Below are 27,240 nucleotides of genomic sequence, written 5' to 3'. Positions count from 1 at the left end.
TAATTGCTTTTGTCAAGCTAAAATGTATTTGGATTTCTATGTAATTAGCTGTCAATTCAAGACAGGAATAGTATATATTATATATACCTTCCATGAAATCTTTATGGTTTGTAAGCTAACATAGAATGTGAAAAGACTACTGATTCATACCTGCGTTTTTGTGTCATATCTTAGGTTCCTTGATAAAATGTTTATTTAAAAATGTTTCTATCTTTTTCAGGTATTTTCTGAAAGAGTAAATGTTATTTCCTTTAGGCATTTAAGCTGTTGATTGCTCGCTGTAACTTTTACGTTTCTATTATAAAACAAACGAATAACAGAAAGTAAATACTTGGATTCTGAATTGTGTTTGCAGGTTTGTTGAACAGAAGCTTAGTTCTGGAAGATATCTGTACTAGGCCAGATGTACCCTCACAAAGGCTATTTCATCAAACTATTCCAGACACTTGGAATAGGCTGTGTTCATCAACTCATTCACTTATTCACAAACATTTATACAGAAGCTACCAGGTGCCATGTACTAAGCAAGACTAAAGGAGAAATAAGCAAGAGACCCTGATTTCAAAAAAGTTGTACTTAGTAAGGTCATATGTGCAAATACATATAATATGAAACAAAAAGTGAATATTGTGTTGGCAGCCATAGAGAAATTGCTGTGGTGGGGATCAGAAGAAGCAGAGATAATTTTCAGATGATATGAGAAGATTTCGTGAAGTGTGTTTAATCTGAAGTATGTCTTTAGGAATAATTGAAAACAATTAAACATTGGCATTTGCAAAAAACATTGTTAGACCTAGGAAATATTATGATAAGTGAAATGAGTCAGACAGAGGACAATAGGGTTAGGATTAGGCTTAAGTGAAATTATTCCTAGACTAGAGGCCTGGTGTACAAAATTCATGCACTAGAGGGCGGGGGGGGGGGGGTGGTTCCCTCAACCTGCCCAGCATCCCCTCGTAGTCTGGGAGGAGCCCTTGGGGGATGTCTAACTAATGACTTAAGCCCACTCCCCCTGGGGAGCAGCAGTCAGACATCCTTAGTGCTACCGCAGAGGCAGGAGAGGCTCCCAACACTGCTGCTGTGCTCACCAGCCATGAGCCTGGCTTCTGGCTGAGTGGTGCTCCCCTTGAGGGAGCGCACTGACCACCAGGGGGCAACTCCTGCATTGAGCATCTGCCACTGATGGTCAGTGCACATCATAGTGACCAGTCATTCCACTCACTGTTCTGTTGATTTTCATATTAGCCTTTTATTATATAGGATGATTTCACTTATATGTGGAATTTGAAAAACAAAACAAACAAAATGATATAGAAACAAACTCATAGTTACAAAGAACACAAACTGATGGTTGCCTGAGGAAGTGGGGAGGATGGGAGGCTGAGTGGAAAGGGGGAAGAAGATAAGAAGTACAAACTTCCAATTGTAAGCCACAGGAATGTAATGGACAGCATGGGGAAGAGAGTCAATGATATTCTAATAGCTCTCTGTATGGTATCAGATGGTCAGTAGACTTATTGTGGAGATAGGTATTAAATGTTGAATAAGTATATAAATGTTGCACACACCTGAATGTAATATAATAATGTATGTCAAGCATACTTCAAAATTAATTTTTAAAAAGAGCAAACTGAATTTTGGGTTGACAGGCACAGGTGGGAGAACTTGCCATATGTGAAAGCACAGTAGAAACAACAAATGAAATGCATAGGTAAAATGTGAAGGAATGTGAGATGAATAGGTCTATAATAAATACCCTGTTATGATAGCCTAGGGGCACAGAGCACAATTCATGAACCTTGAAAGGAACTGTGGGTGTGAGGCTGTGGTGGGCATAGGGGTGGGTCTCGGGTCATCCTCTGCATCCCCACCTGGAGCCTCTTACCACGGCCCCTGGTCCTCTGCCAGCAGCCCCACTCCCGCCTCCGCTGCTCCCACATGCTGATGGCACTGGCCTACTTGCACCTGCTGACTGATTGGAGCGATTGAGGCCGACTTCAGCAGAGGGTACGAGCAGTGGCTGCTGCCCCAATTGCCCCTCAGGAGCAGCGGGAGGCGGAGAAATCCTCAGGGGCTATCAGGGCCAGCAGCCACTGCTCCCACCTATTGATGGCACTGAGTTATCGGGGCTGGCACCAGGCACCAGCAGCAGTACAAGCAGTGCTGGCTGCAGGTGCAAGTGGGGTTGTCTCCAGTAGTGGGTGCGAGAGGTGGCTGCTAGCCCTGATCTCCCCTCAGGATCAGGGGGAGGTGGAGAACCCCTGAGGGGCAATCAGGGCCAGCAGCCACTGCTTGCACCTGCTGGCAGCTCTGAGCGATTGGGGCTGGTAACCAGGTACTGGCAGTGGGTGAAAGTGGCAACTCCAGCACTGGCAATGGTTGCAAGCAGGGCCTGTGCCAGCAACAGGTGCTAGCACCCAGTGGGATCATGGCACGTGGGAGCAAAGAATTTTCAGTAACTACCAGAGGCTCTCCCCAATGACAGCAACCAATGCCCCAACTTTGTCCGGTGCCCCCACTCACCTGCTCCACCTTCCCGCCACAGCCAATGCCCATCATGTTCTACACTATGGCTGCTGCCCTCCATATACCATCATGGACCATGAATACCCCCTAGTGGTCTGTGCACGTCATAGTGACCAGTTGTTCAGTTGTTCAGTTGTTTGGTGGTTCCACAGTTGGGTCTATTTGCATATTAAGTATATATATATATATATATATATATATATATATATATATGCATATGTATGAGGTAATTTAGCAATCTGATGATAAAGATAAAATACAGGAATTATTAAGATAGGTTAAGATGTTTTTCATTTCATGGATTTATAATCAAACATGATACAAATAGGACAATAGAGATAAATTTTCAAGTATGCAGAACCATTTTGTTGGTCTACCATTTTTGTTAGGTCTGAGAAGATGCTTTAAGTAACTTGCCACCTTTTAGTTTGCAAAACAAAATAACTCTAGGATTTAGTCAGCAGTCCTGACTCAGGAGTGAATTAAAATCAAAAGGTGCATTAATAGAAGCATTATGTGGTAGAATGGCTACTACATTTCAGGATCTGATGGGCTAGCCCCAGTTTTTTCACCCAATTGTTCTCTTTGTCCACACATGCCATTCACCATCCCTAGTTAAAACCATCCATCAAACTTAACTGTTTTTATCCTGGTTGCATAAAAATGGTCACCTCTTTTTGCCCTTTGGCTTCTGCTATATTACCAATGTCTGTTTTATGGAATCATAAGAGCAAATACTACCTACAACTAAAATGGCTTAAAATAGTATGTTCCTGTGACAAGGAAACAAAATAACAATAGTTATTACATTAATTTGAAGCACATCAGTCAAAGTCATTTGATTAATAGAAAATATGCATAATTTTAAATATGGTAGAATCCTATTTTGCCTAGCCATTCTTATCTATGAAAAAGTATCAATCAGCCGAAACCGGTTTGGCTCAGTGGTAGAGTGTCGGTCTGCGGACTGAAAGGTCCCGAGTTCGATTCCGGTCAAGAGCATGTACCTTCGTTGTGGGCACATCCCCGGTAGGGGGTGTGCAAGAGGCAGCTGGTCGATGTTTCTCTCTCATCGACGTTTCTAGCTTTCTATCTCTCTCCCTTCCTCTCTGTGAAATATCAATAAAATATATTTTTTAAAAAAAGAAAAAAGAAAAAGTATCAATCATAATCAGACTTCCTTGCCATGATGAGGGAAGATCGCTGGACGGGAGACTGTGTTCTGATCCTGATTGTGCTACTATCTAGTCTAGTGGCATGAGTTTGGATGTGGATTTCTTTGTCTCTAAAAAGGAGATTCTGCCTAAATGTTTACTCTAATTACCAAGACTTGTATGTTTACTGTAAAGACAGAGCTCATGGACTTTCTTTGTTTTTAGTTCCTTTTAGGAAATCAAACAAGTGTGTTTGTCATCTCTTGGTTGGAATGATAGTGTATTCAAAACACGATAAAGGTAAACTGCTTTCAGTAACCTTTAGAGACATGCATAAATGAGGCTCTTCTCTCTTTGTTTCTCTTTAGTGGTAAATAATTTCATCATCACAGCAAGAAGATTTGCAGCAAATATTTTTAAAAAAATACACACTAGCTTTTTTTAAGCAACTCTACTGTTTTTTTTAGCTCTATCAGGACTGTGTCTAGCAGATTGCTCTTTAGGCTGTTGAAATGAAAGTGGCTGGTGTGACGCACATGCAGGCTTCATTGAGACTGATCAGAACATGCCTGTGAGAGGTTGTTTTATAGCTCTGCTAGGAATATAATATCAGGTCTTATTCTACTTACTCCTGCTAAGTACCTGCAGGGTACCAATCTTATTTCACTTTCCCTTTTTTTTAAAAAAAAAAATCTTTCATTCCTTCCAGATTAATAAAAAGGTTTGTGGTGTCAGCTGTACCTCACAGCAGCATTGCAGCAATCCTGTATCACAAGGTGCTCTATAGTCATGGTGCATCCCAGCCTGCATTTCTCATTCATTGACCATTACAGTGGTTCCTCGCTGAGAACGTTTCAGTCACTGAGCATTGTAATCACTGCCAGGAAGATGTTTAAATGGAAGTATAATTTGAACCCCATGAGCAAGCAACAAAAGCAAATTCTGGGTTTGTTTCTCCTCAAGTGACAGAGGGGATAGTTATACAGCATGCCTCCAGAGACACATTACCCCCAATAAAAGCCCTTAACTGCACATTCACAGGTGAAATGCCATCATCATCTACAAAGCCCACAACATTTAATGTTTATGCCAACTTTCATCAGAAATATAGGTAGTACTGGAGGAGAAATTGGGTCTCCTGGATTTAGGGATTGATCCAAATCATGGAAAGGCTGAAAAATGAAACAATAAAAATAAGGAGTAGGATTTAAAATATATATACCAAGTACTGAAGCCAAAGGTTATCCTGCCTACCAGGATCGGGCCTAAACAGGCAGTCGGACATCCCTCGAGGGGTCCCAGATTGGAGAGGATGCAGGTTGGGCTGAGGGACACACACCCCCGTGTACAAATTTCATGCACTGGGTCTCTAATATTCTATATTAATTTTTCAAAAGCCACATTTAGTTAGTAGGTTAATTTTACTTGACCAATAGGATTTCCCCCCTTAATTTAATTTACTGTTTGAGGCAGTAATATATGCATAGAGAAAAGTAAAAGTTTATTTCTTACAGCTTTATTCTCCAACTACTCAAATCCCTTCCCAGAAGGCAAACACTATTGCCAACTTTGTGTGTATTCTTCAAGAGACTTTCTAAACCTAAGACAAGCAAATACGTATTTGTACATCTTTGCATATATGTGCATATTTAACATAAATGGTAGCAAGTCATGTACAAATATATATGTGCTTGAATTATGGATGTGTGAATATTTAATATAAATACTGGTATGCATAAATATGCACTTACAAATTACTTCTTTTATTTAACAGTGCATTTTGGAGATTTTTCTATAGTGATATATAATGAGCTGCTTTAGTGTTTTCAGCATCTGTATAATATTTCATTGTGTGGACATGCCAGAATTTATTCAACCTGTTCCCTAATGAAGGACATTTGACTGTTTTCATTATTTAGATGTCATACTTTTGCCATGAATATGATCTTCAACATACTTCATTTTGCATATGTGCTACTATACCTGCAGGTAAAATTCCCAGAAGCCAGTCAAAGTGTATATGCTTTGTAATATGAACATTTAAACCTATTTCCTAATAACACTCCTTTGGCTGCATCCCACACATTTTGATATTTTGTGTATCATCATTGTTCATAGAACTATTTTTAATACTCTTTATGATTTATCCCTTGACCTATGGATTTTCTGTAAGTCTGTTGTTAACTTTAAATACTTAAGAATTTCTAAGATATTTAATATTTATTTATGTCTACTTTAATTTTGTTGTTGTCAGTGAACATACTATATAAGATATCACCAGTCTTTTCACTTTTTACATGGCCCTGCTTTTATCATAGTGAATGTTCTATACATATTAAAAAATATATATGCCACTGTTGTTTGTCATGGTGTGCTACAACATTAATGAGGTCAACTTGTTTGATAGTACTCAGATCTTCTGTGTCTTTACTAAGTTTTATCATGTGTCCTAACAATTATTGAGAGAAGAGTATTAAAATCTCCAATTGTCATTGTGGATTTATTTGTTGTCTCCCTTTAGTTATGACACCTTTTGCTTCATGTATTGCAAAGTACTCTTACAAGGCACATAGATATGTAGGATCATTATCTAGATTTTCATGCACTGACCCTTAATCCTTAGGAAATGTTTCTTTTTACATCTGATAATATGCCTTATCTTGAAGTATCTTTTGTCTGCTATTAATATAGCCATGTCTACTTTCTTATGCTTACTATTAACTTGGGTATATCTTTTCCATACTTTTACTTTCAACCTCTATGAGACTTATAAATATGTTGAGTTTTGCATTTTTGCTCAGTCTGACAGGTTCTGCCTTTTAATTGGAGTGTTTATACTATTTACATTGAATGTGATAATTGATATGGAAAGGTTTAAATCTATCACCTTGCTATTTGTTTTCTATTTATTTCATCTGATTTTTATTTTTCATTTTTCTTCTTATTTTTTAATTGATGCTTATTATGTTCCATTTTGATCCTGATATTTTTTTTTCTTAATCTACCCCTTTGTATTATATTTAAGTTTTTGTTCTAAAAGTACAATAAGGATTCTTACTTTATGACAGTATAATTAGAATTAATATAAATACACTTCATATAAATATAAAAACCTTAAAACAACAGTTCAATTAAACCCTGGTCCTATATATATATATATATATATATATATATATATATATATATATATATATGTTTTTGCATTATAAACCTCACTGAAATGCTATTGTTTTTGCTTTAAAATTGAAAGAATAAAAAGTATTATGTTTATTAAGATATTTATGATTTCCAATGTTATTTATCCCTTCCTGTAAAACCTAGTTTCCATCTGGTATAATTTCTTTTCAGCCTGAATAACATCTTTTAACATTTATTATAATGCAAGCCCATAAGAAATGAATTAAATCATTATGTTTATCTGAAAATATTTTTACTTTACCAATTTTAACAAGTTTTTACAAGTTTAACAAATCCAAGCCCTGCACAACTTCTGGTATCTTCATTCAGCCCTCAGTCCTGCAGTAGCTATTCCACACTAGGCTTTGAGGAATCTCATCTTGAGTATGTTGAGTCTATGGATAGACCCAGGGTCCTTAGGGAATTCCCATTGAGCCTTTACCTCATTCCACTAGGTTCCTTTTCTCTGAAACCTTGGTCCACAAATTCAAGGCACTTTGTAATCCCAAATCTTCCTCCTCAGCTTAAGAAAAACAAAAGTTGTATATATACTTCATTCCAGGGTTAGAAGGAGCCCTTTGCAGAAAGCCAGAATTAATGTGGGGCTTACCTCATATATGTTATTTCTCTCGAAGATCAAAGCCCCGCAATTCCAGTTGACAAGTACCAGGAAACCATTGCCTCATGTATTTGTACAGTTTTACCATAGTTTCCATCAGGAAGTTATGTATGATACTAGATTTTCTGACTTCCAGGATGCTGACACAGGGAGTTTTAAAAATAGGGATATTTCATGTAAAAAAACACATTTCCAGCCTTAGTAGATTATTGCTGGGGCCCTTTGGAGTATTCAAACTGGTTTCCCAAAAGGTATTGCAATGCTTAAATTGAAATATGGGAATACAAAAAAATCCCCCACTTTCATTCTTATCCCCAGAAGGGAAGACAGACACCAAAGCATCAGAGGCAAACAGCCTCTTTCCTGTATGTGTATTGGGTATCAGTGTAGTTGTCTTGGTTTGCAAACTCAGTCATAGTGGGGCATTTGGTGACAACGTGCGTGCTCACATCAGAAAACCCAATGATGTTTTCAATGGAGAAATGCACTGTACCCCCAATAACTGCTCTCTGTCTACAGAACATTCGGACTCCAGGAAGTAACTTTGATGATAACAGTGAAATGTAATATGTTACATCACTTCACCTAATGGCCTCCCACTTCCCACTCCCACCCCACTTCTATACTTGCAGTCTTCTGGCTAGAGGCTAAGTCAAATGGACGTGTGATTTATTAGGAGGGATTAAGAACCTGAGAACACATCACTTATCTCAGATTCATGTCAAAAACATTTGTGTGTTAGTGCCATTGAGTTTGCTCCATCTCCCAGCATCGCTATGAAAGAGTGATGTCAACAATTCCCTGCTCAGTTTCTATAAACTCATGCCCATGCCTTCCTTTATAGGACTTAACCATCTCATATTTTGTTTTCCTCTTTTCTTGATGTCTTTTATTTGCCCAGCATTATTTTTTCCAAAGAACCTTGACTTTTCATGGTGTGCCCAAAGTAAGACAGAATTATTAGTTTTGTCATATTTGCCTCCAGTGATGTTTTGGGCACAATTTGCTCTAGGACTTACTTGATTGTCTTTTTGGAAATCCAGGGTATTAGTAGAGTTCTCCTTCTATACAACATTTCAAATGAATCATTTTTTTTACTATTAATCTTCCTCACTGTCCAACTATTACTTACACCTGTACATTGTAATTTGGAATACTAGGATGTGGAAGATCTTAGCCTTAATCTTTTGCTGCTGGTGATTTTTCCTAATTCATTCATGACTGCCCTTCGGAGTCTCAGCCTTTTCTTGATTTTTTTTTTTTTTTTTTTTTTTTTTTTTTTTTTTTTTTTTTTTGTGGCTAGAGTCTCCATTTGAATTGATAACTGGGATGAAGTAAATTCCTTAGTAATTTCAAAGTCTTCATTGTCTTTGTTAGAGCTATGTCAAAAACATCTTCTACCAGATAAACGGTCAGATTTATCTGTGTGATGTATATACGAATGATCAAATTAACCTAAAGCAAAGTAGCCTTGATTAGCCTTATAAAGGGAAGATAAACTTGGGATACAGTATTTGTAGTCCATACATAAATTAACTTTTCTCAACCTACTACCCAGGATAACTTTTTCTCATATCAGATTATCACCTGAAAATTGTAACTAGCAGTAAAGAAAGTAAATAATATGCCACATACTATGTAAGACACACTTTTATTGTCTTGTTTAATAACCACAGTCTTATAGTGATGGTATCATTAGTCTCAATTTATAGATGATGACACGAACTTCAGAGAAATGAAATAACTTGTCCAAGTTATAAAATCAAAGGTTTGAATTTATGTGTCTATCTCTCTCCACATTTATGTTTTCTATATACCAGTTTTCGTTATTTCTTGACGATAAAAATTTACCTTGTTGCTTGTAAAATATTGCAAAGAATGTGTTAGTGAAGAACCTTTATTATTAGATAAATTAGCTCAGCAGTTTTCCAATCAAAGCTATCTAAAAAGGACACAGATAAATATTTCTATATCTGCAGAGTATTTTTAAAGTTATAAAATTTGACTCGTTCTATATTTTTTAAACATGCTTCATTTGAGATAATATATTTAAGCATTTTTTTGACTCTTGTCAGGATGGAAAACAATAATTCTCTTGCTTGATTTAATGTCATTATGTTTGACAATACACTTGACAACCCAATTGCTAATATACCAAAGATTTTCAAGTTCTGTGCATCTGAAAGCCATTTAATGAAGTTAGAAAACCAGAAGCTTCGCAGCCAAATATGCAAAGGTTACATAATCAAAGGAACTATCTATCTCTGGCATTTTTTGACATAAATTGTGTTTAAGAATTGTCAAATGTTTTATTTATTTTTTTCCTTATCACTATAAAATAAACAAGGTTGTACAGAAAACAGGAAAGATGCTTTTGAAAAGACCTTAGATTTTGTTTTTTGTTTGTTTATTTTTTTGTAAAGGAAACAGATCAAAATGAGAGGATCCTTTGTACCTAGCATATGTTTGAAAAATTCACAAATTGTAGAGAATTATTATTCATAATTACTTATTCATAATAGTAAAGTTGTCTTCTCTGTTTATATTTTTGTTTATGTTTTTCATTCTGTTTTCTTAATAATATGTTATCACTATTTTTTTATGTCTAAGCACTAATTTTCAAATAATATTTGATATTGGCCCTTTAATGTCAACAAATGATTATTATTATTTTAAATTATTATTTTTTTGTAGAGAGAAGAAGGAAGAGGGATAGAGAGATAGAAACATCAATGGGAGAAAAATATCTATCGGTTGCCTACTGCACACATCTTACTGGGGACTGAGTCCATAACTTAGACATGTGCACTGACTGGGAATCCAATCTGTGACCTCTGGTCTCGATGCTCAACCACTTAGCCACACCACCTGGGCAATATTATATGAATTATAAGGTGTAAAAAGACAAGTCAAAAGTGACATTTGTTATTGCCTGGTTCAACAAACACTCTTCTATAACATTTAGGGGAACAGGGAATCTAGGAAGGAAGGTGATCCACCCAATTTGAACACAAATTAGATATATGCAAGAATAAAAATCCTGATTATATGATGTTTTTTCACCAAATTATTTTGTTGAAGTAGATTTTTAATGCCAAGAATTGTTGAGCTCAGCCTGCATTGCACAGTAGTTAACTGTCCACCTATGAACCAGGAGGTCACAGTTTGATTCCCGGTCAGGGCACATATTAACACAGCTTGATCTCTCGCTTCAAGACAAGTTTTCAAGAACAAAGGTTATGTCAGTTGAGAAGGACTTAAAATGTGTTATACTTGGGGTTTTTTTGTTTTTTGTTGTTTTTTTTTTGAGAAACAAAAAGGAGATGATTGCTGAAGTGTAATAAGTGTTTGTTTATTCATTTCACATTCATCCCATGGATTATTAAAGAGAGCCTTAAGGAGGAAATGGGGATCTGCAAAGAATGGGATAAAGAGATATCATAGTTATGGTACAATTTAATTAAATTACCTGCACAGGACTAGACAAGTCATCTATTTTTACTTGAGTTGGAAAAGATACATTTTGCAGATAAAGCTAAGAGGAGCAAAAGTGGTTGTGAGTGAACCATATAACATTCTTTACTTATCAAAAACGTGTTCCAGTCTTGGCCAGTTTGGCTTCTATAGTACATCATCTGTATATTGTATTGTGTGCTCACCACCAGGTTTTTTTTTTTCTTCTATACTTATTCCTAGGAGGTTTTGTTTTTTTGTTGTTGTTTTTTTTACTTGAGATTCTGATTACTAAATAAAAAAGCAAAAACCAAATCAAACAAAATATTTCCAAGAAATTACAGGGAAAGTTACAGAGATTAAGCAGAGAAGAAATATAGTGGTGATTTAGTGGAACAAGCCTTAGCTGTGTAATAGGTTTTTATACATCTAGAATAGACCCTTCACAAACATCCAGTGAGCCTGTGTGTGCTGTTGCCTTATTTGATTTAAATTCTCAGAGATACATTTTTCATGCTTACAAACACTAAAATGTATAATGGCAAATCTTTTAAATTTACAAAAACATAATGGGATCAGAATTTGGACAGGGGAATAGTCTTAATATTAGCCCAACTAGTGACTAGCAGAAGCTGTTGTGGCTATTGTGTTCTGAAGGATAAAGGCTGTTTAGAAAGAAAATCTTGGTTTTTTATTTTTTTTTTATTTTACATGATGAATATTTATAACCAAGGACAAATAGAAATTATGTGCAGTTCCGTCTCACGTGTTCTTAACAGCGGACCTATATTTCTAGGTTCATTGTATTTCAGTAATTGCTGATTCATTTTAAAATCCTTTCTTTTGTATCATTTTTTTTTTTTACCCCTGCAGGATATTTTCACTCCAGAATGCAAATTTAAGGAATCTGTGTTTGAAAACTACTATGTGATCTATTCTTCCACATTGTACCGTCAGCAAGAATCAGGCCGAGCATGGTTTCTTGGACTCAATAAAGAAGGTCAAATTATGAAGGGGAATAGAGTGAAGAAAACCAAGCCCTCGTCACATTTTGTACCAAAACCTATTGAAGGTATGAAACGAACTTCTTTTCTTCTTTAGACTCGGATCAGTAGAGTTTACTTAGAATGCAACACATCAGAACAAAATTTCAGAAAACACAATAGTTTCTTCATATTAAAACATAAAGAAAATCATATTTGGTATTTAGAAAAAACTGCTTGAATATGAAAATCAAGAAATTTCTGAAATTAGAAAAGTAGTGGTAGTTACCATTTGAAATATAATTTCCTTCTTTTTTGAACACAACAATTTAATTCTTAGGCTACACCCTTAAGAAACCAGTAATACTATTTTAGTCCTTTAAAGTTTTCAAAAGCATTTTAGAAATATGATTATAGCCAAATCTTTATGTTTTTTGTGAATATATCTCACAATATAATCTATTAATATTTATTTGTATTTTTTGAGGAAAGAAAACAGTAAGTATTAATTTATAGTATTAAATGTTATGCTCAGTTGAGCCTATAACTTTCCCTCCCTTCATTATTTAGGATCATTCTATTTAATTGATATTTAATATATGACTTATTTCAAATTGAGTAGTGCAATAAATAACTTTATACTGAGGAAACTCACTTTTTGCAACTTCTTAAATAGGATGAGGCTATATCATTGGAGTGACCATATTTACTGCATTACTGCATCCAGACAGGTTTTTTTTTTCCTTTTCTTTTTATATAGCCTCTGAGAGAAGCAGTGGTCTGGACATGTACAAACATAACACTATTCTTCTTTAAATGTCATACACTATAATTACTTAAAACATTAATTCAGGCTCCTTGTTTGAGGAAAGGAGAAAATTGAGGCAGTGCATTACAATACATTATACATTTTATTTCCATTTGATTAGTGGATATTTGGCCCTAAGATGTCACAGAGACATATGGTCTATGCCAGTGGTCGGCAAACTCATTAGTCAACATAGCCAAATATCAACAGTACAATGACTGAAATTTCTTTTGAGAGCTGAAAACCAACTTCTGTGCATGGGCCACGAAGTTTCAATTGCACTGTATGAGTGTGCCCACACGTGGTTATTTTGTGGAAGAGCGACACTCAAGGGGCCAAAGAGCCGCATGTGGCTCACAAGCCACAGTCTGCAAAAGGGCCTTGATATTTGGCCTTGTCCAAAGTTCCCATGAGACATTTGGTCCACACCAACCTACCTACCTCACTCCTTGCACCATTATCATCTAGGCTACTGAGAAAAAGAGGGTTATTGTTGATAGTACAGTCATAACACAATAATTAGATCAGTAAAATGATAGTATTTTTATATACTAACTAGAGGCCTAGTGCACAAAATTCATGCACTCGGGGGAGGGAGGGTTGTCCCTCAGTCCAGCCTGCACCCTCTCCAATGTGGGATCCACTCAGGGGATGTCCCAACTGCCAGTTTTAAACCGGCAGACATACATCTCTTTCACAATCCAGGACTGCTGACTCCCAACCACTTGTCCCTAATTGCTTCTGCTTGCCAGCCTGATCAGCCCCTGACCATTTTTTCTGTCAGCTGGATTGATGCCTAACTGCTCTCCCATGTAGGCCTGGTCCCTCCCAACTGTTCTCCCCTGCTGGCCTGGTCTCCCCTAACTGCCCTCCCCTGCTGGCCTAGTCACCTCTAACTGCCCTTCCCTGCCAGTAATCTTGTGGCAGCCATCTTTGACCACATGGAGGCAACCATATTTGACCACTTTGGGGCAGCCATTGAGGCAACCAATTTTGACCAAATGAGAGCGGTCATCTTGTGCGAGGGTGTGAGGGTCAATTTGCATATTACCTCTTTATTATATAGGATTGTGTAAATTAAAAATCTAAATAAGTGTTATGGGCTTTCTAAACCCAGAGATGTTTTCTTAGGTGTAGACATTTTAGACAGGACCAAATGTCATGTTTTGCAATTACACCACACACACATACACACATACATACACACACACACACACACACACACACACACACACATTATACTATGATATTGATAGTATTGCTGTCCCCTAAATATCTATAAAGTATGGTCTGGTCAATCAGTATAGGACTCAATGCCTATTGCAGAGTATATATGTGATCCATGTAGTTTTCTTTGTCCTTCCATGCCCCCAATTTCCATGGAAGGACATGGAACATGCCTGGAACATGCCTATTAGTCCTTGTAAAAAATTGATTTCAGAATCAGTATTTCCATGAAGGGCTCCCTGACTTTCTTCAAATAGAATTAAGTATTCTGTCACCTTATAATCGTATACATTTCTCTCCCCTAGAAATTATCATATTGCATTCAATTTATCTTGCTTTCTACTCTAGCTCCTCTTATCCATGGTTCACTCTTTGCCCCTTTTTCCTCATATCTCCTTGTATCTTGTGAGAGACCTGGCATATCACACAAATGAACAAATGAGTGAATAGCTAAGTATATAGATAAAGAAGAGCTACCTTATCCAGAGAACTTTGTACTGGAAATATGAAATGTTTTCTAACAGCTATAATACAATGTAAAAAGAGATATGTCGCAAGCTACAGGAAATGCTATACAGACTTAGGGAAGGAGCTATCACTTCCACAAAAAGAATGATATCATGGAAGAGACTATATTTAAAGGTACCTCAGTCCTAGGCCTGGATCAGACCATTTGAGATGAGAGGTGGGGATTTGGCAGGACAAACAGCTCCAGAAGCCCCGTGAGTAAAGGCAATGATGTGCCTACTTATAAGGTTATGCAGAAGATGCCTAAGAGATAATGTTTTGCATGGACAAACATATTGATTCTAAAAATGATGCTTTAGACAAGTTTTGCTTTTATCTTTGCACCTTCATTTATGCTTTTAAGTTGACATTTTTTGTTGTTGTTTTGCAAGTATTATATGCTCATCAACAACTTTTGGGAAGTTCAGAAAAGTATAAAGGAAAATGAAAATATAGTTGTCTTTTATCCATTCCTTTTATGGCTATATTTCATACTGACCCTCCCCACTCCCCCAAAAAAGAAAGAAAGATCCATAACCTACCTCCCCCATCACAACTGCACTGTGGCTAGTCAGGTTTCCATCTGAGTCAATATGCATTGGGGAAAGAAATGTACACAATGATTATGCTCCCAATTCCAGAGCTACTTTCATTCTACATTTCTTGCTACATTTCCGTACAAATTTGGAAAGAGATGAGTAGACGTTTCTAGCTGTGTATGTTGAATTAGGCTTGCTGCATATAAAACAAAACCCATGTGAAGAGCAGTTTAATCATAAAGAGTTTTTATTTTCTCTCAAACTAAACCTAGATGGCATCTGTCCAGGGCCAGTGCTGTGTCCTTCCCATTGTTTAAGACCCAGATGGCATGTGCCCGGTGCACAACTCCCTTACCAGTGGGTTGAACAACCATGAATCAGCACAGCCACACACTGTGCTGTCCCTGGATCTGCACTGATTCCCATGGAATAAACCAGCATCTTCATCCAGCCAGAGGGCAGAGGGAGAGATGCAGGAGATGCTGTGCCATGTTCTAGGCAAAAAGGTCTCCATTTGTTGCTATGATACTTCCATCCCTCTGACCACAACCTAGTCAGATGGCCATGCTTAGATGCAAGGAAGACTTAGAATATAGCATTTTTTTCTAGATAGATACCCAATAGGTACATGTTTTCAGTGATTTTGGGAGAGTGGCGAGATGGGCCTGGGACAAGAGGCCTCTGCTTCAGCCTGCCATCACCTCATAGCTCCGATTTCCTAGCTTTCTCATTGACAGCTTTTGTTTAATTTTCTTTCTTTCTTTTTTTTTAAATTATATATATTTTTACTAGAGGCCTAGTGCACAGATTCATGCACCAGTGGGGTCCCTCGGCATGGCCTGCAAGAATTGGGCCAAAATGGGCAGTCCAATGCTGTTCCTGCTGTTCCTGCCTGCCAGTCCCACTTATCCCAGCCTTGCTGTGCCTACCATGGGCTCACGCTCAGCCATTCCCTATTGAAAGAGGCTCGTGCTGCCACAGTGATGCTTGCCAACCATGAGCCCTGTGTCTGGTGCCCATAGGTCAGCTGAGTGGTGCTACCACCATAGAAAGGATCAGGGCTCAACTCCTGCATTGAGGATCTTCCTGCTGCTGTATACTAGAGACCCAGTTCACAAAATTAGGGGGGCCCTTCAGCCCAGCCTGCCCCCTTTCACAGACTGGGAGCCCTCAGGGAATGTCCTACTGATAGTCTGGCCTCCCTCTGTGGGAGGTGACTGGACTGTTCAGGGGAAGGTGCCAGCCACATCACTATGCTGCTGCTGCCACTACCTGTGGCCACAGTTGCCAAGGTGTTTTCATCAACACGGACTCCAGTCCCTTCATCACAAAAAAAAAATGACAACTTTCTTTAAGCATTTTCAAGATGTGTCTTTCACAGGATATGACATTTTTTTTTTTTATTCTCACCTGAGGATATGTTTCCATTGATTTTTAGAGAGCTTGGGGAAGACAGAGAGAAACATCAATGTGAGAGGGACACTTCAATTGGTTGCCTCCTGCATGAGCTCTGACCTGGGCCCCAGCCAGGGAGGAGCCTGAAACCTAGGTACATGCCCTTGATTAGAATCGAACCCAGACCCTGAGGTCAGCAGGCCAAGGTTCTGTCCACTGAGCCAAGCTAGCTAGGACAGAATGTGACATTTCTTAGCTCCTCTAGCAGCAAACCTTAGGTTTTTCCTCCAGGAGTGTAGTGGAAAACACCTTCTTCAATTCTTATTAGCTAAGATACCAAAAATACTGTGAGTGGTGGCATACAGGCAGATTATCCAATGAGCTATAAGAAAAGGAGTTTCCTCTGCAGCCAACGTGCAGTTGCCCCCCTATGTTGTGTCCACTGGGATGGGGGTGTGCTCTGAGCCCTGTGTTGGCCACCACGAACACACACCCAGCCCTGCGTTATGTCCGCCCTAGCCTTGAATTGTGTCTGCTGGGCTGGGAGCATGCTGCCTGTCCAGATGCCCTCCCTCCCTCCATGGCCAGCCCATGGGACACTGGCCTTGTAGCCAACGCAAAGATGCCAGCTTCCCACCCCTGCCCCTATGGGCACCGCCATATTTGTGATGGAGTGATGGTTAATTTGCATATTACCCCATTATTAGATTAGACTAGTGGCCTGGAGCACAAAATTCATGCACATTAAAAGGGGATTAATTAGAGGGAATATTTTAATATTGCTATTTGCCCTTTCTCTATAACAGAAGTGTCAGAGATGAAAGCAAATTTGTAAAATGTATATGAAAACCTTCCTCCTATCAGAGTCTGGGGTGCGCCATGGGACCCAGAGTCAAGTCCCTGCCCACCCATGGCACCTAAAAATTACACAGGATGCAGACCCAGCCGAGTTCACCCACATTGGGCAAGATCCAGACCTGGCCGGCCCCACCCTTGGCAAGCCCTGCCAAGTGGGAGGCACAGTTTCAGGTCCCCTGGTCCAGTGCCAGACAGGGAGCACAGCCTCAGATCCCCTGTCATCACACTATCACAAAAATGGAGGTACCCACAGCAAAGGCGGGGTTTCCCCTGTCAAACCCCGTTGGGAGGGGGCGTGGCCTCAGGTCCTCTGACCCAGTGCCAGAGTGGGGTGCACAGCCTGAGGTCCTGCAGCCTGATACCAGGGTGGGGGTTGAGACCTGAGGTCCCCCTCAAGCCCTGCCTGGCAAGGGGTTCAGCCTCAGGTCCCCTGCCCTGGCCCAGTGCCACACAGCCTCAGGTCCCTGCTGATTGCTCGTTAAGGCTTGTTACAGAAACTCTGCCTCCACTATGGGTGTAGTCACCTTGTGTTATGGAAATCTCACCTCCACTGTGGGTGCAGCCATCTTGTGTTACGGAAACCCTGCCTTTGCTGTGGGTGCCTCCATCTTTGTGATAGTGTGATGGTTAATTTGCATATTCCCTCTTTATTAGATATATTGAATTCAGAGAGGTAGGGGAGAGGGAGAGAGAGCCAGGAACATGAATGATGAGAGAGAATCATTGATTGGCTGACTCCTGCATGCCCCACACTGGGATCAAGCTTGCAACCCAGGCATATGCCCTGACTGGGAATTGAACCCAGACCTTTTGGATCATAGGTCAATGCTCAATCACTGAGCCATGCCAGCTAAGCATGTTTTTATTTTTCTTATTTACTGATTCTTTAGGATGATTTTCTCTTTTTTTATGAGAAAAACTAAGGTCCATTTTAAAATCAGATTTATTAGTAGTTAGATTTACTTCCATGGCTCTTTGTCTCTTTAGATTATGGCAAAGAACCTTAGGTATGATTTATATAGAATATGATGAAAGCTGCTTCCAAATATGAGAATAAGAACTTAATTAGTTTCAGATCAAAGACCTTTTATTCCATTGAAATGTCTTTGCCTTTTGTCTTAGAAAGCAAGATTCACTCTTTTGAACAATGCTACCTAGCAGCTTTAGAAATGCTTACTTTGTACAGTTATTGCACTATGCATATCTCAATTATTGCCTGTTCTATTTTTTATTCCATTTCTACCAAGTAGATTCTAGTACTCTCCCTATTTCACAAAGGTGGAAAATGAAGCCCAGAAACATTAATTTTTCCCAAATCAAGCAGACTGTAACTGGCAGAGCCAGAATTCAAACCTTCTTTTTAAGTCTTGCTCCTTAGAAATAAAAGTTGTCTTAGATTCATGGAGACCTTCATGCTCTTATATTGTAACTTGCCTGATACACATGAAATTGGCCCATACTCTTATGCCTCATCTAGACTTTGATATTGTTAATATAACACAAAACATAAAAACAATTACCCAATAATTATCCATGAAAGTTATGTTTTTATATCATTAAATGATGCTTACTGGTTACCATTATTTATCAGAGTTATGTAAACTTATTCTTAGGAGAACTTTTTTCTCCCTGCTTGGAACCCAAAACTACTCTTGCTACCACTATTACTACTATTCCTAGTCTTACTACTTCTATATACAACTTATCAGTTTACCATTTGCGAAGCAACTTCAGTCCATTGTCTAATTAAATCTCACAATGGCCCTATGTTATTCATCCTTATTTTATTGATGAGGAAACTAATATTTAAAGTAATTAACCCATCCAAGATCACAGGACTAGATAAATACGAAACTTGGCTTGCCACTAGGAAGCCTAGTGTCAATGCTTATGTACCTAACCCCTCTACTGTACTGCCCTTCAGTCTGAAGCAAGCCTATGCATATGCAAATACTCAGAACAGTTGCTGAGAGCAAAGCAGAAATTTTATACCATGATGCAACTTGAATAGTTAGGTAATTCTAAACCACACAAAATGGAGAGTGCATGCATGTATATGATGATATAAATTCATGTTGGTAGATGATCAGATAGGATAGTTATGGGGATGCCATCTTAAAAGTAGGCAATAATGAATTAGGAATTCTGATGAATTTAACGGGCTTCATTTCCTACTCTGTAGAAGAAGAATTGGGATCAGACTATTTCTAAAGCTCTTTGGCAATGGCATTCTGTGGTAGGCTTTATGAGCACTTTATTGTAAAACCATAGTCCTTCTTGGAACCCAGCATATGATTTACATATAAAAAGATTCTAAACACATTTCCCTTATTGAATAATTGAATGAATAAAATACATTTTTATGAGCTATTTCCATAATGGGTGGTTTGTGACTTTTATTGGAGGGGGGTAGAATGAAAGACATTCTAGCCATAACACTTAGCATAGAGTTTTATATATATATTTTTTTCCATAGCCCTCATCTAAAGCATATAACTACAAGACACTTTTAGAAAAGAAATGGAAAATGACAGCTTCATAATAAATTAGGCATATAGCTGTTTAACCAGAAAAGTTGCCAATTATTTTCAGTTTGGTAATGAATTTTTATAAACCCATAAACCCACTACTAATACTGATACAGTAGAGTTCAGTCCCATAGACACTAAATGTCCTTTTTTGTGAAGGGAGCCGGCCCTTATGGATAAAAGCCAGAGTAGGTTTGTCTTGTTCCTTTATTTCAAATAGCTCTGCCTTTTTTTTCTGTCTCGCTGGTGATATCATTTTGAATGTCAGGATTCTCCAAATTAAGCTCTGCCAGCTTGAACACCTTCCCATCCTACACTGGTTCCCTGATAATACAGTAATTATCCAGCAGCTCTTTCTCTGCACAGCTTCACCCGCCATGCTGTGTTTAGAACACAGGAGGTGTTAATGAGGGGTTGCAAGGGCATCTATTCAGATAGATAGGTGGACTCAACATTTAAAACCATTGCTATGTGCCTTGCACTTAAACCTCCACTTGCATGGGTCCCCTCCCTTGGAATTTAAGGCAACCATGCAGCCTTCACAATTCCCAGTGTTGCCCTTTGAGAGCATTGTTCACACCACAGATAAGCAACTCCCCGTATTTAAATTGTCTTGGTGGTGACCTCCCCCTTTAGTTTCAAATACAGCAGCCAGATACTCTTTGACAAAGAACAAGACACAGTCCCCTCCTTTTCACCTCCTTCCTACTCCCTGAAGCTCATTACTCAGCTCCTGCATGTGGTTTGGTATTCAGAATCTAGTTTCTCCCCCCTGAAAAGAATGTATGCACATTCCAAAGATGCAAGCTTCAAGAACTTAATCCTGTGGGGAAAATAGGTTTCCAGAGTCATCTGAAGTGTTCATAGATTCTCAGAACAAATCCCCAAAATGGTTCTGATTTACTTATTTATGACCTAGGAATCAACAGATTTAAGTGATTCTAATGGCAACCAGGTTTGAAACTTGGTGATCCCAACTAAATTTCTTGTTTCTCAGCTCATTTGGGTCAAATCCGGACATCAGCAAATATTAAAATTTATTCAGATTATTGTGATCAATATATTGAATTTAGCCTAATGTACTGTAGTGTAAATTGACACTCTGACACTATGGAATTAAGCATATACATTTTTACATTTCTATTCCTGTTGAGATGGGTGCCTGTTAATGCTGGGTTAAATTATCATATGGAGTTAGTAGAGGTAGTGCAAATTATTCTTCTAAATTGATTTCTAAGAAAGAGTAACCTAATAGAAAAAAAAATTAATCATGGGTAAACAGATGCCTAATTGTTCTGATAAAAGTTTTGCAAGTGATTTTCTATGTCATTTTGAGAAAATAATTTACTTTGTTCAACTTCAGTAATCTCTGAAGATAGAGTAAAAATAAATCCTTTCTAGGAATAATATGGAGATTAAACATTATAAGAAAGTTAAATTTCTAAAATCTTTCAGATCATTGAAAAGTATCTTTTTTTATTTTCCCTTGGAAATTGGACATTTTGTTACTGTTTTATGTACTAGAGAAATGCTATGAGGGGTGACATTGAATAAAGGATGAGAAACAATGGAAATTGAATCTGGAGGGGAAAAGATAATCCCTTCAAAAACTATATAATAAGACACCATAGAACAGAATAAATAAAAAATCCTAAGGTAAAGCTCCAGTAGAAAGGACACCAATGGCAAATTTATTTTGATATTTTTATTTCAATTAACTGGACAGACAACTAAATGGCTTGTTTTACAAAATCCTTTCTTTGGACCCAACCATACTAAATGACAAAAACAGAATGATGGAGCAAAAAAGTACCTCCAATGCCCCTGATTGTTTTAATTACAGAAAAGATAACTCAACTCCCTTTCCTCCAATCCTTTGAGTTTGGGATTTCTGCTAGCCTGTGACAACTTCTTCCCCCAAACCATTTAACTCCTTCAAAGTAGCTATTTCCTGCCTTTGAATTTAGTCTTTAATAAAACCCTCTCGCCACATCTTTCTCCTATATCGTCTTTACTCTTACACAATTATTGCTTTGACCTTTTTCTAAATGAAGATGTAGCTCTTTTTTTCTTTTACAATGACTCTTAATTCTTTAAAATAAATTAGAGACCTAGCACACAAAATTCCTGCATGGAGGGGGGTGTCCCTCAGACCAGTCTTTATGCTCTCCAATCTGGGATTCTTGGAGGGATGACTAAATACCTATTTAGGCCAGTCGGACATCCTTCTCACAATCCAGGACTGCTGGCTCCCAACTGCTCACCTACCTGCCTGCCTGGCTGCCTGATTGCCCCTAACTGATTCTGCCTGCCAGCCTGATCACCGCCTAACCACTTCCCTGGCAGCCCGATTAATGCCTAACTGCTCTCCTGCCAGCCTGATTGCCCCTAACTGCCCTCCCCTGCAGGCCTGGTGCCCCCCCCCCCAATTGTTCTGCTCTGCAGGCCCAGTCCCCCACAACTGTCCTCCCCTGCAGGCCCGGTCACCCCTAATTGTCCTCCCCTGCTGGCCTGATTGCTCCTAACTACCCTCCTCTATAGACCTGGTCCCTCCCAACTTCCCTCTTCTGCTGGCCTGATTGCCCACAACTGCCCTTCCCTACTGGCCTGGTTGCCCCTAACTGCCCTCCCCTGCTGGCCTGATCACCCACAACTTCCCTCCCCTGCTAACCATCTTGTGGCATCCATCTTGCGGTGGTCATCTTGTGTCCACATGGGGGAAGCAATCTTTTCCCACATGGGGGAAACCATCTTGTGTGTTGGAGTGACAGTCAATTTGCATATTACCTCTTTATTATATAGGACTAGAGGCCCGGTGCACAAAATTCATGCATGGGGGTGGGGGGGGGGAGGAGGGATGTCCCTCAGCCCAGCCTGCAACCTCTCCAATCTGGGACATCTCTCTCATAATCCAGGTCTGCCAGCTCCCAACTGCTCACCTGTCTGCCTGCCTGATTGCCCCTAACCTCTTCTGCTTGCCAGCCTGATCACCCCCTTATCACTCCCCTGCCAGCCTGATTGACAACTAAATGCTCCCCTGCTGGCCCGATTGCCCCTAACTGCCCTTCCCTACTAGTGTGATCACCCCTAACTGCCCTCCCCTCCTGGCCTGGTCACCCCTAATTGTTCTCCCCTGCTGGCCTGATTGCCCCCAACTGCCTTCCCCTGCTGGCTCAGTCACCCCTAACTACCCTCCTTTGCCAGCCTGGTCACCCACAGCCATCTTCCCCTGCAAGCCTTGTTTCCCCCAACCGCTCTCTCCTTCAGGTCTGGTTGTTCCCAACTGCCCTCCCCTGCTGGCCATCTGGTGGTGCCCATCTTGTGTCCACATGGGGGCAGCCCTCTTTGACCACATGGAGATGGCCATCTTGTGTGATAGAGTGATGGTCAATTTGCATATTACCTCTTTATTATATATGAGGATATTTACAGCATACTGGGTAGATTCCTTTGGCAATACATTGCTTCCAAACCAGCTCTTATTATTCTCCTCCAGTTCCAGTGGGATTCCATGTGACTTCAATTAAGGTGTGAAATTGCTTCATGTTAATTGCCCACACCCTTTCATGATCTGCTATTAAGACAATTAAATATCTTTAATGGTACATTAACTAACAGAGCCTTCTATCCTTTCCACTTCTTGAAAATTACAGGGGCCAAGGAAAATGTCATTATATAGGTAGTAATAAAAAATTAGTCATATTTTTATTATTTTTTTATGAAAACTGATACAGAATGGGAGTTCTTTATAGAATTTCATTTATGAGCTTGTTAAAAACTGGAGTTATTGCCTCCATTTGGAAAACAGAGCTTGTCATCAGCAACAATTGTCACACACACAAGTTTTCTAACTCTCCATTAACAGATCAGTATTGCCACTCAATAACTTACACTTAGTTCCCCCATAACTACACAGAACTCTCAAAATTTAAGTAATTTTCAAGAAACTAGCAGTAATATAAAAGTAATCATTAGTAACAGTTTATTACTTTATATTTGATTTGCATGGCTCATTGTTATTGTAAACATACTTCCATAACCAATGTCATTTGATAGTCACTAACACTCTGGGAGTTTGCATGTTAAGATTAGCATCCCAATTGTAAAAAGGAGAAACTGAGTTTAAGAGAAGTTAAATAACCTCCTTCTACGTCCATACTGTAGCTAAAAGGCAAAACTGTGACCAAAGCTATTATCTCTAGCATCCCATGTGCTGCTGGATGAGGATTAGCTGTTGTGTGGTAATGAATGGCCAGTAGTGACTTGATGATTTGACAGGAGTGATTTCAGTGAAGGGAGTGGGGAGTAAGTCTTACTGAGACTTACTCGTAGGAGCCCAGCTGGTGTGGCTCAGTGGTTGAACATTGATCTATGAACTAGAAGGTCAAGATTTTATACCTGGTCAGGGCACATGCCCAGGTTGTGGGTTCGATTCCCAGTAGAGGGCATGCAGGAGGCCGCTGATCAATGATTCTCTCTCATCACTGATGTATCTATCTCTTTCCCTCTCCCTTCCTCTCTCTGAAATCAGTAAAAAAATATTTTTAAAATTATCAAAATAAGAAAGTGATATTCACTGACACATTTGAAGAATTCTGTTCTGAAAGGGAAGTAGAGAAAGGGGGAGCAAGGAGGAGAGAAACATGACAGTTACACAGTGGGATTGTTGATTTGTTTAATTCTATTGTAAGATATTTAGAGACTGGTGGGAAATAAAAGCTGCTATTATAGGAGAGAGGGTCACTGAGTGAAGGGGATGGGATCAAGTGCACAAGTGGCAAGTGCAGGGCAGGTTAAGATAGGAACGGGCAGCGCCCACACATGCACAAGCAGAAGCCAGAACATGTGTGAGCAGATGTGCGCAGGTTAGTAATTTTTGTGGTATAAATATGAGAACTTTTTCTTCTTGTCTTTTCTAAGTATAATGCAAAGTAGGGTAGTTTGTTGATTAGAAGGACAAAAGAGAGGGAACGGAAAGGGAGAAAGTACGGAAAGGGAGAAGGATAGGGAGCGAAAAGAGAAGAGGGAAAGAAAGGGAAAAGAAAGAAGGCAGATTTATTACCTGAGTATGAGAAGGATTTGAGGTGCTTTTGGAAGTTTGAAGAGCAAAGAGAAGGTATGGGATAGTCACTGGGAAGAATGAGAGTAATTGGCAAGAGAAATGTAGTAGGATTCTAGAAATTACGGAGAACCCAGGCCCATGAGATTTAGGGTCAAGATTTTAATATGAGACCTGTCAGAAAAGTTTTCTGTTTTTCTCCAGGCATACTAAACTACTGGACTATAAGCTTAGAACAGGAACCCTGGAGTTAATTACACATTAATTTGAGTGCTGATTCCACCCTGTGTCAGTACACTCCTAAGAACAAACTACCATTTTGTTCTTCAGATTCCTCAATTGCCAAAGGGACCAATAATTTCTCTACCTTTTAAGGTTACTTAAAATAACCTTAGTGTTTATAAAGTGCAGATATATAGTAAGTGCTCAGTTAATATTAGCTATGATTATGAGGGCAGCAGGTACCAGGTCCCTGGTTTATTAAGTTGCCTGATTAATAAATAACAGCAACTACTAATTTAACTTTTTTTTAATTTTTAAGAAAGGCATTATTTTAGTTTAAGTTTTCCAAGGAGACATTTTTGATAACTGAAATAAAATTGATTGTTGAATGTTAAAAGCTGCAAACAGGGAATATGAACTATTATAAAGGCAAGGAATGCCTGCATATTCTGATAAACTGCGTCTGCAACAGAGGAACCAGTGAAAGAATATAAAAAGAAAAATATTAAGTGGAAAGCTTGCCTTGGAAATACCCATACCTAATCTTACAAAGACAGGGTGGATTTTATTGTTAACAAGACTTCAAAGCCCAATATATATTTGGGATTTTTTATTTTCTAATGGTATAGTCTTGCATTTAAAAATAAAGCAAATAGATATATTGTTACAGAATTCATAGTTTATGGTCTTGTTAGGGCCAAGTGGAGCATTTTATTTGTGATACCAGGACTGCAGGGCTTGGCACAGATATACAGCCCGTGCATCTCAGGCAGTTGAGAAAATGATAACCTTCATTGTCAAGTCACAAGGTAACTGGTGTCCACCATACAGACTGCTCATGTTAATGGGTTGAACTTGGGTTTCTGCTATGTGTTAAAGTAGTACATGATGTGGACTGTTGTTAGGAACCAGCACTTGCCTTGTGTTTACAAATGAGCAAGAATACTCTCTCATCAAATCTCTGTACCCCATTTTTACTCTGAAATCTGAGGTGAGTCCTTTGGCTTCAATGTACTATAGATCAAGAAAAGTCAAAGGAAGAATAAAAGAAAATGTCTAGGAGAAGAAGAAGAGTAGTGAGATGGAGGGGAGAGGAGTAATAGGATGGGAAAGAAGAGGAAAAAAATGAAACATATATCAAAATAGAAAAAAAATAGGAAGAAAACTTATTTGAAGAAAGGGTACTAAAAACCAAACAGAAATACTTCCCTTTTTAGGACATTAACTCCTTTACCTCTTATCTAAAACTATAATGATAATACATATGCTAGACTCTAGCAGCTAGAGGAACAGTGATATTTATCTAGAAAATATACTGTCAGGTAAAAAAGCAAAGTATTTTTTCTACATTAAAGAGGAAGGAGGCAAGAAATGTGATCAAAGACAACCCACGAGGGCCAGGTGAAAGAGTGGCAGTGTTAATCATTCAGGTATTGCATCATCAGGACAGTGGATAATCTCCAAATTTGTTGGAGAATAGGGTAAAATGAAATCAGAGAGAAACCCATTTAGAAAGTAATTCCATACCCAGTGCTAGCATTAAATCATGCCCACTGAAAATAAAATCTGTATCAAAGAATAGCCTACAAGGTTCTGAATGAGACAGCATTAGACAGTAACATCCCAACTTGCCCAAATCCAGAGGATTTTATTCCAGATGTTAAGTGGTTGGTGGCACTGAATCTGAGTTTCGTTAACAGATTAGGGAGTGGAGAGGACAAGAAAGATATGGAGTTGGATTATTTATTTTATTTTTTTTTGCTTGTTTTTTCACTTAATTTCAAGTCTGGAATATAATCCTCATAAAATGAAACTAAATATCAGACTTTGCTCTCACAGCTGTAGTGGATCAGAATGCATAAAGAAGATGGAATCAGAACATACTCAAGAACAAAGAACATATATACGGCTTTAGGAATCTCTAGGTTTTATATAGATATAAATTTAGATATAAATGATATAGATAGATATAGATATAGATATAGATATAGATATAGATATAGATATAGATATAGATATAGATACAGATGTAGATATAGATTCCTTATGAAATAATGTGATATAACAAAGTGATAGGAAAGTCCTCTCTTTAAACATCACTGTACTATGAACTTCTGGGGTTCTTTGCAACTACTAATAAGGTCCTGATTATTAGGAAGAGAAAAACTTAATCTTGCATGGGATA

General features: G+C 38.6%; 1 protein-coding gene across 5 annotated transcripts in view; it reads left to right on the top strand.

Annotated features, from left to right (window-relative positions):
• The window catches only part of FGF12 (fibroblast growth factor 12), a 504,156-nt gene that overhangs the window by 464,168 nt on the left and 12,748 nt on the right, over positions 1 to 27,240 (top strand). For all 5 annotated transcript variants that reach the window (XM_084873520.1, XM_084873523.1, XM_084873524.1 and 2 more), the window contains one exon: positions 11,803 to 12,001. In XM_084873520.1, coding sequence (XP_084729646.1) covers positions 11,803 to 12,001 — 199 coding nt within the window. The remainder of the gene's footprint in view (positions 1 to 11,802; positions 12,002 to 27,240) is intronic.

Source organism: Pipistrellus hanaki (assembly GCF_964339955.1).
Source record: "Pipistrellus hanaki genome assembly, chromosome: 2".
NCBI lineage: Eukaryota > Metazoa > Chordata > Mammalia > Chiroptera > Vespertilionidae > Pipistrellus > Pipistrellus hanaki.
The sequence above is the reverse complement of the archived record's forward strand: the minus strand, read 5'-3'. Positions and strand labels throughout refer to the sequence as shown.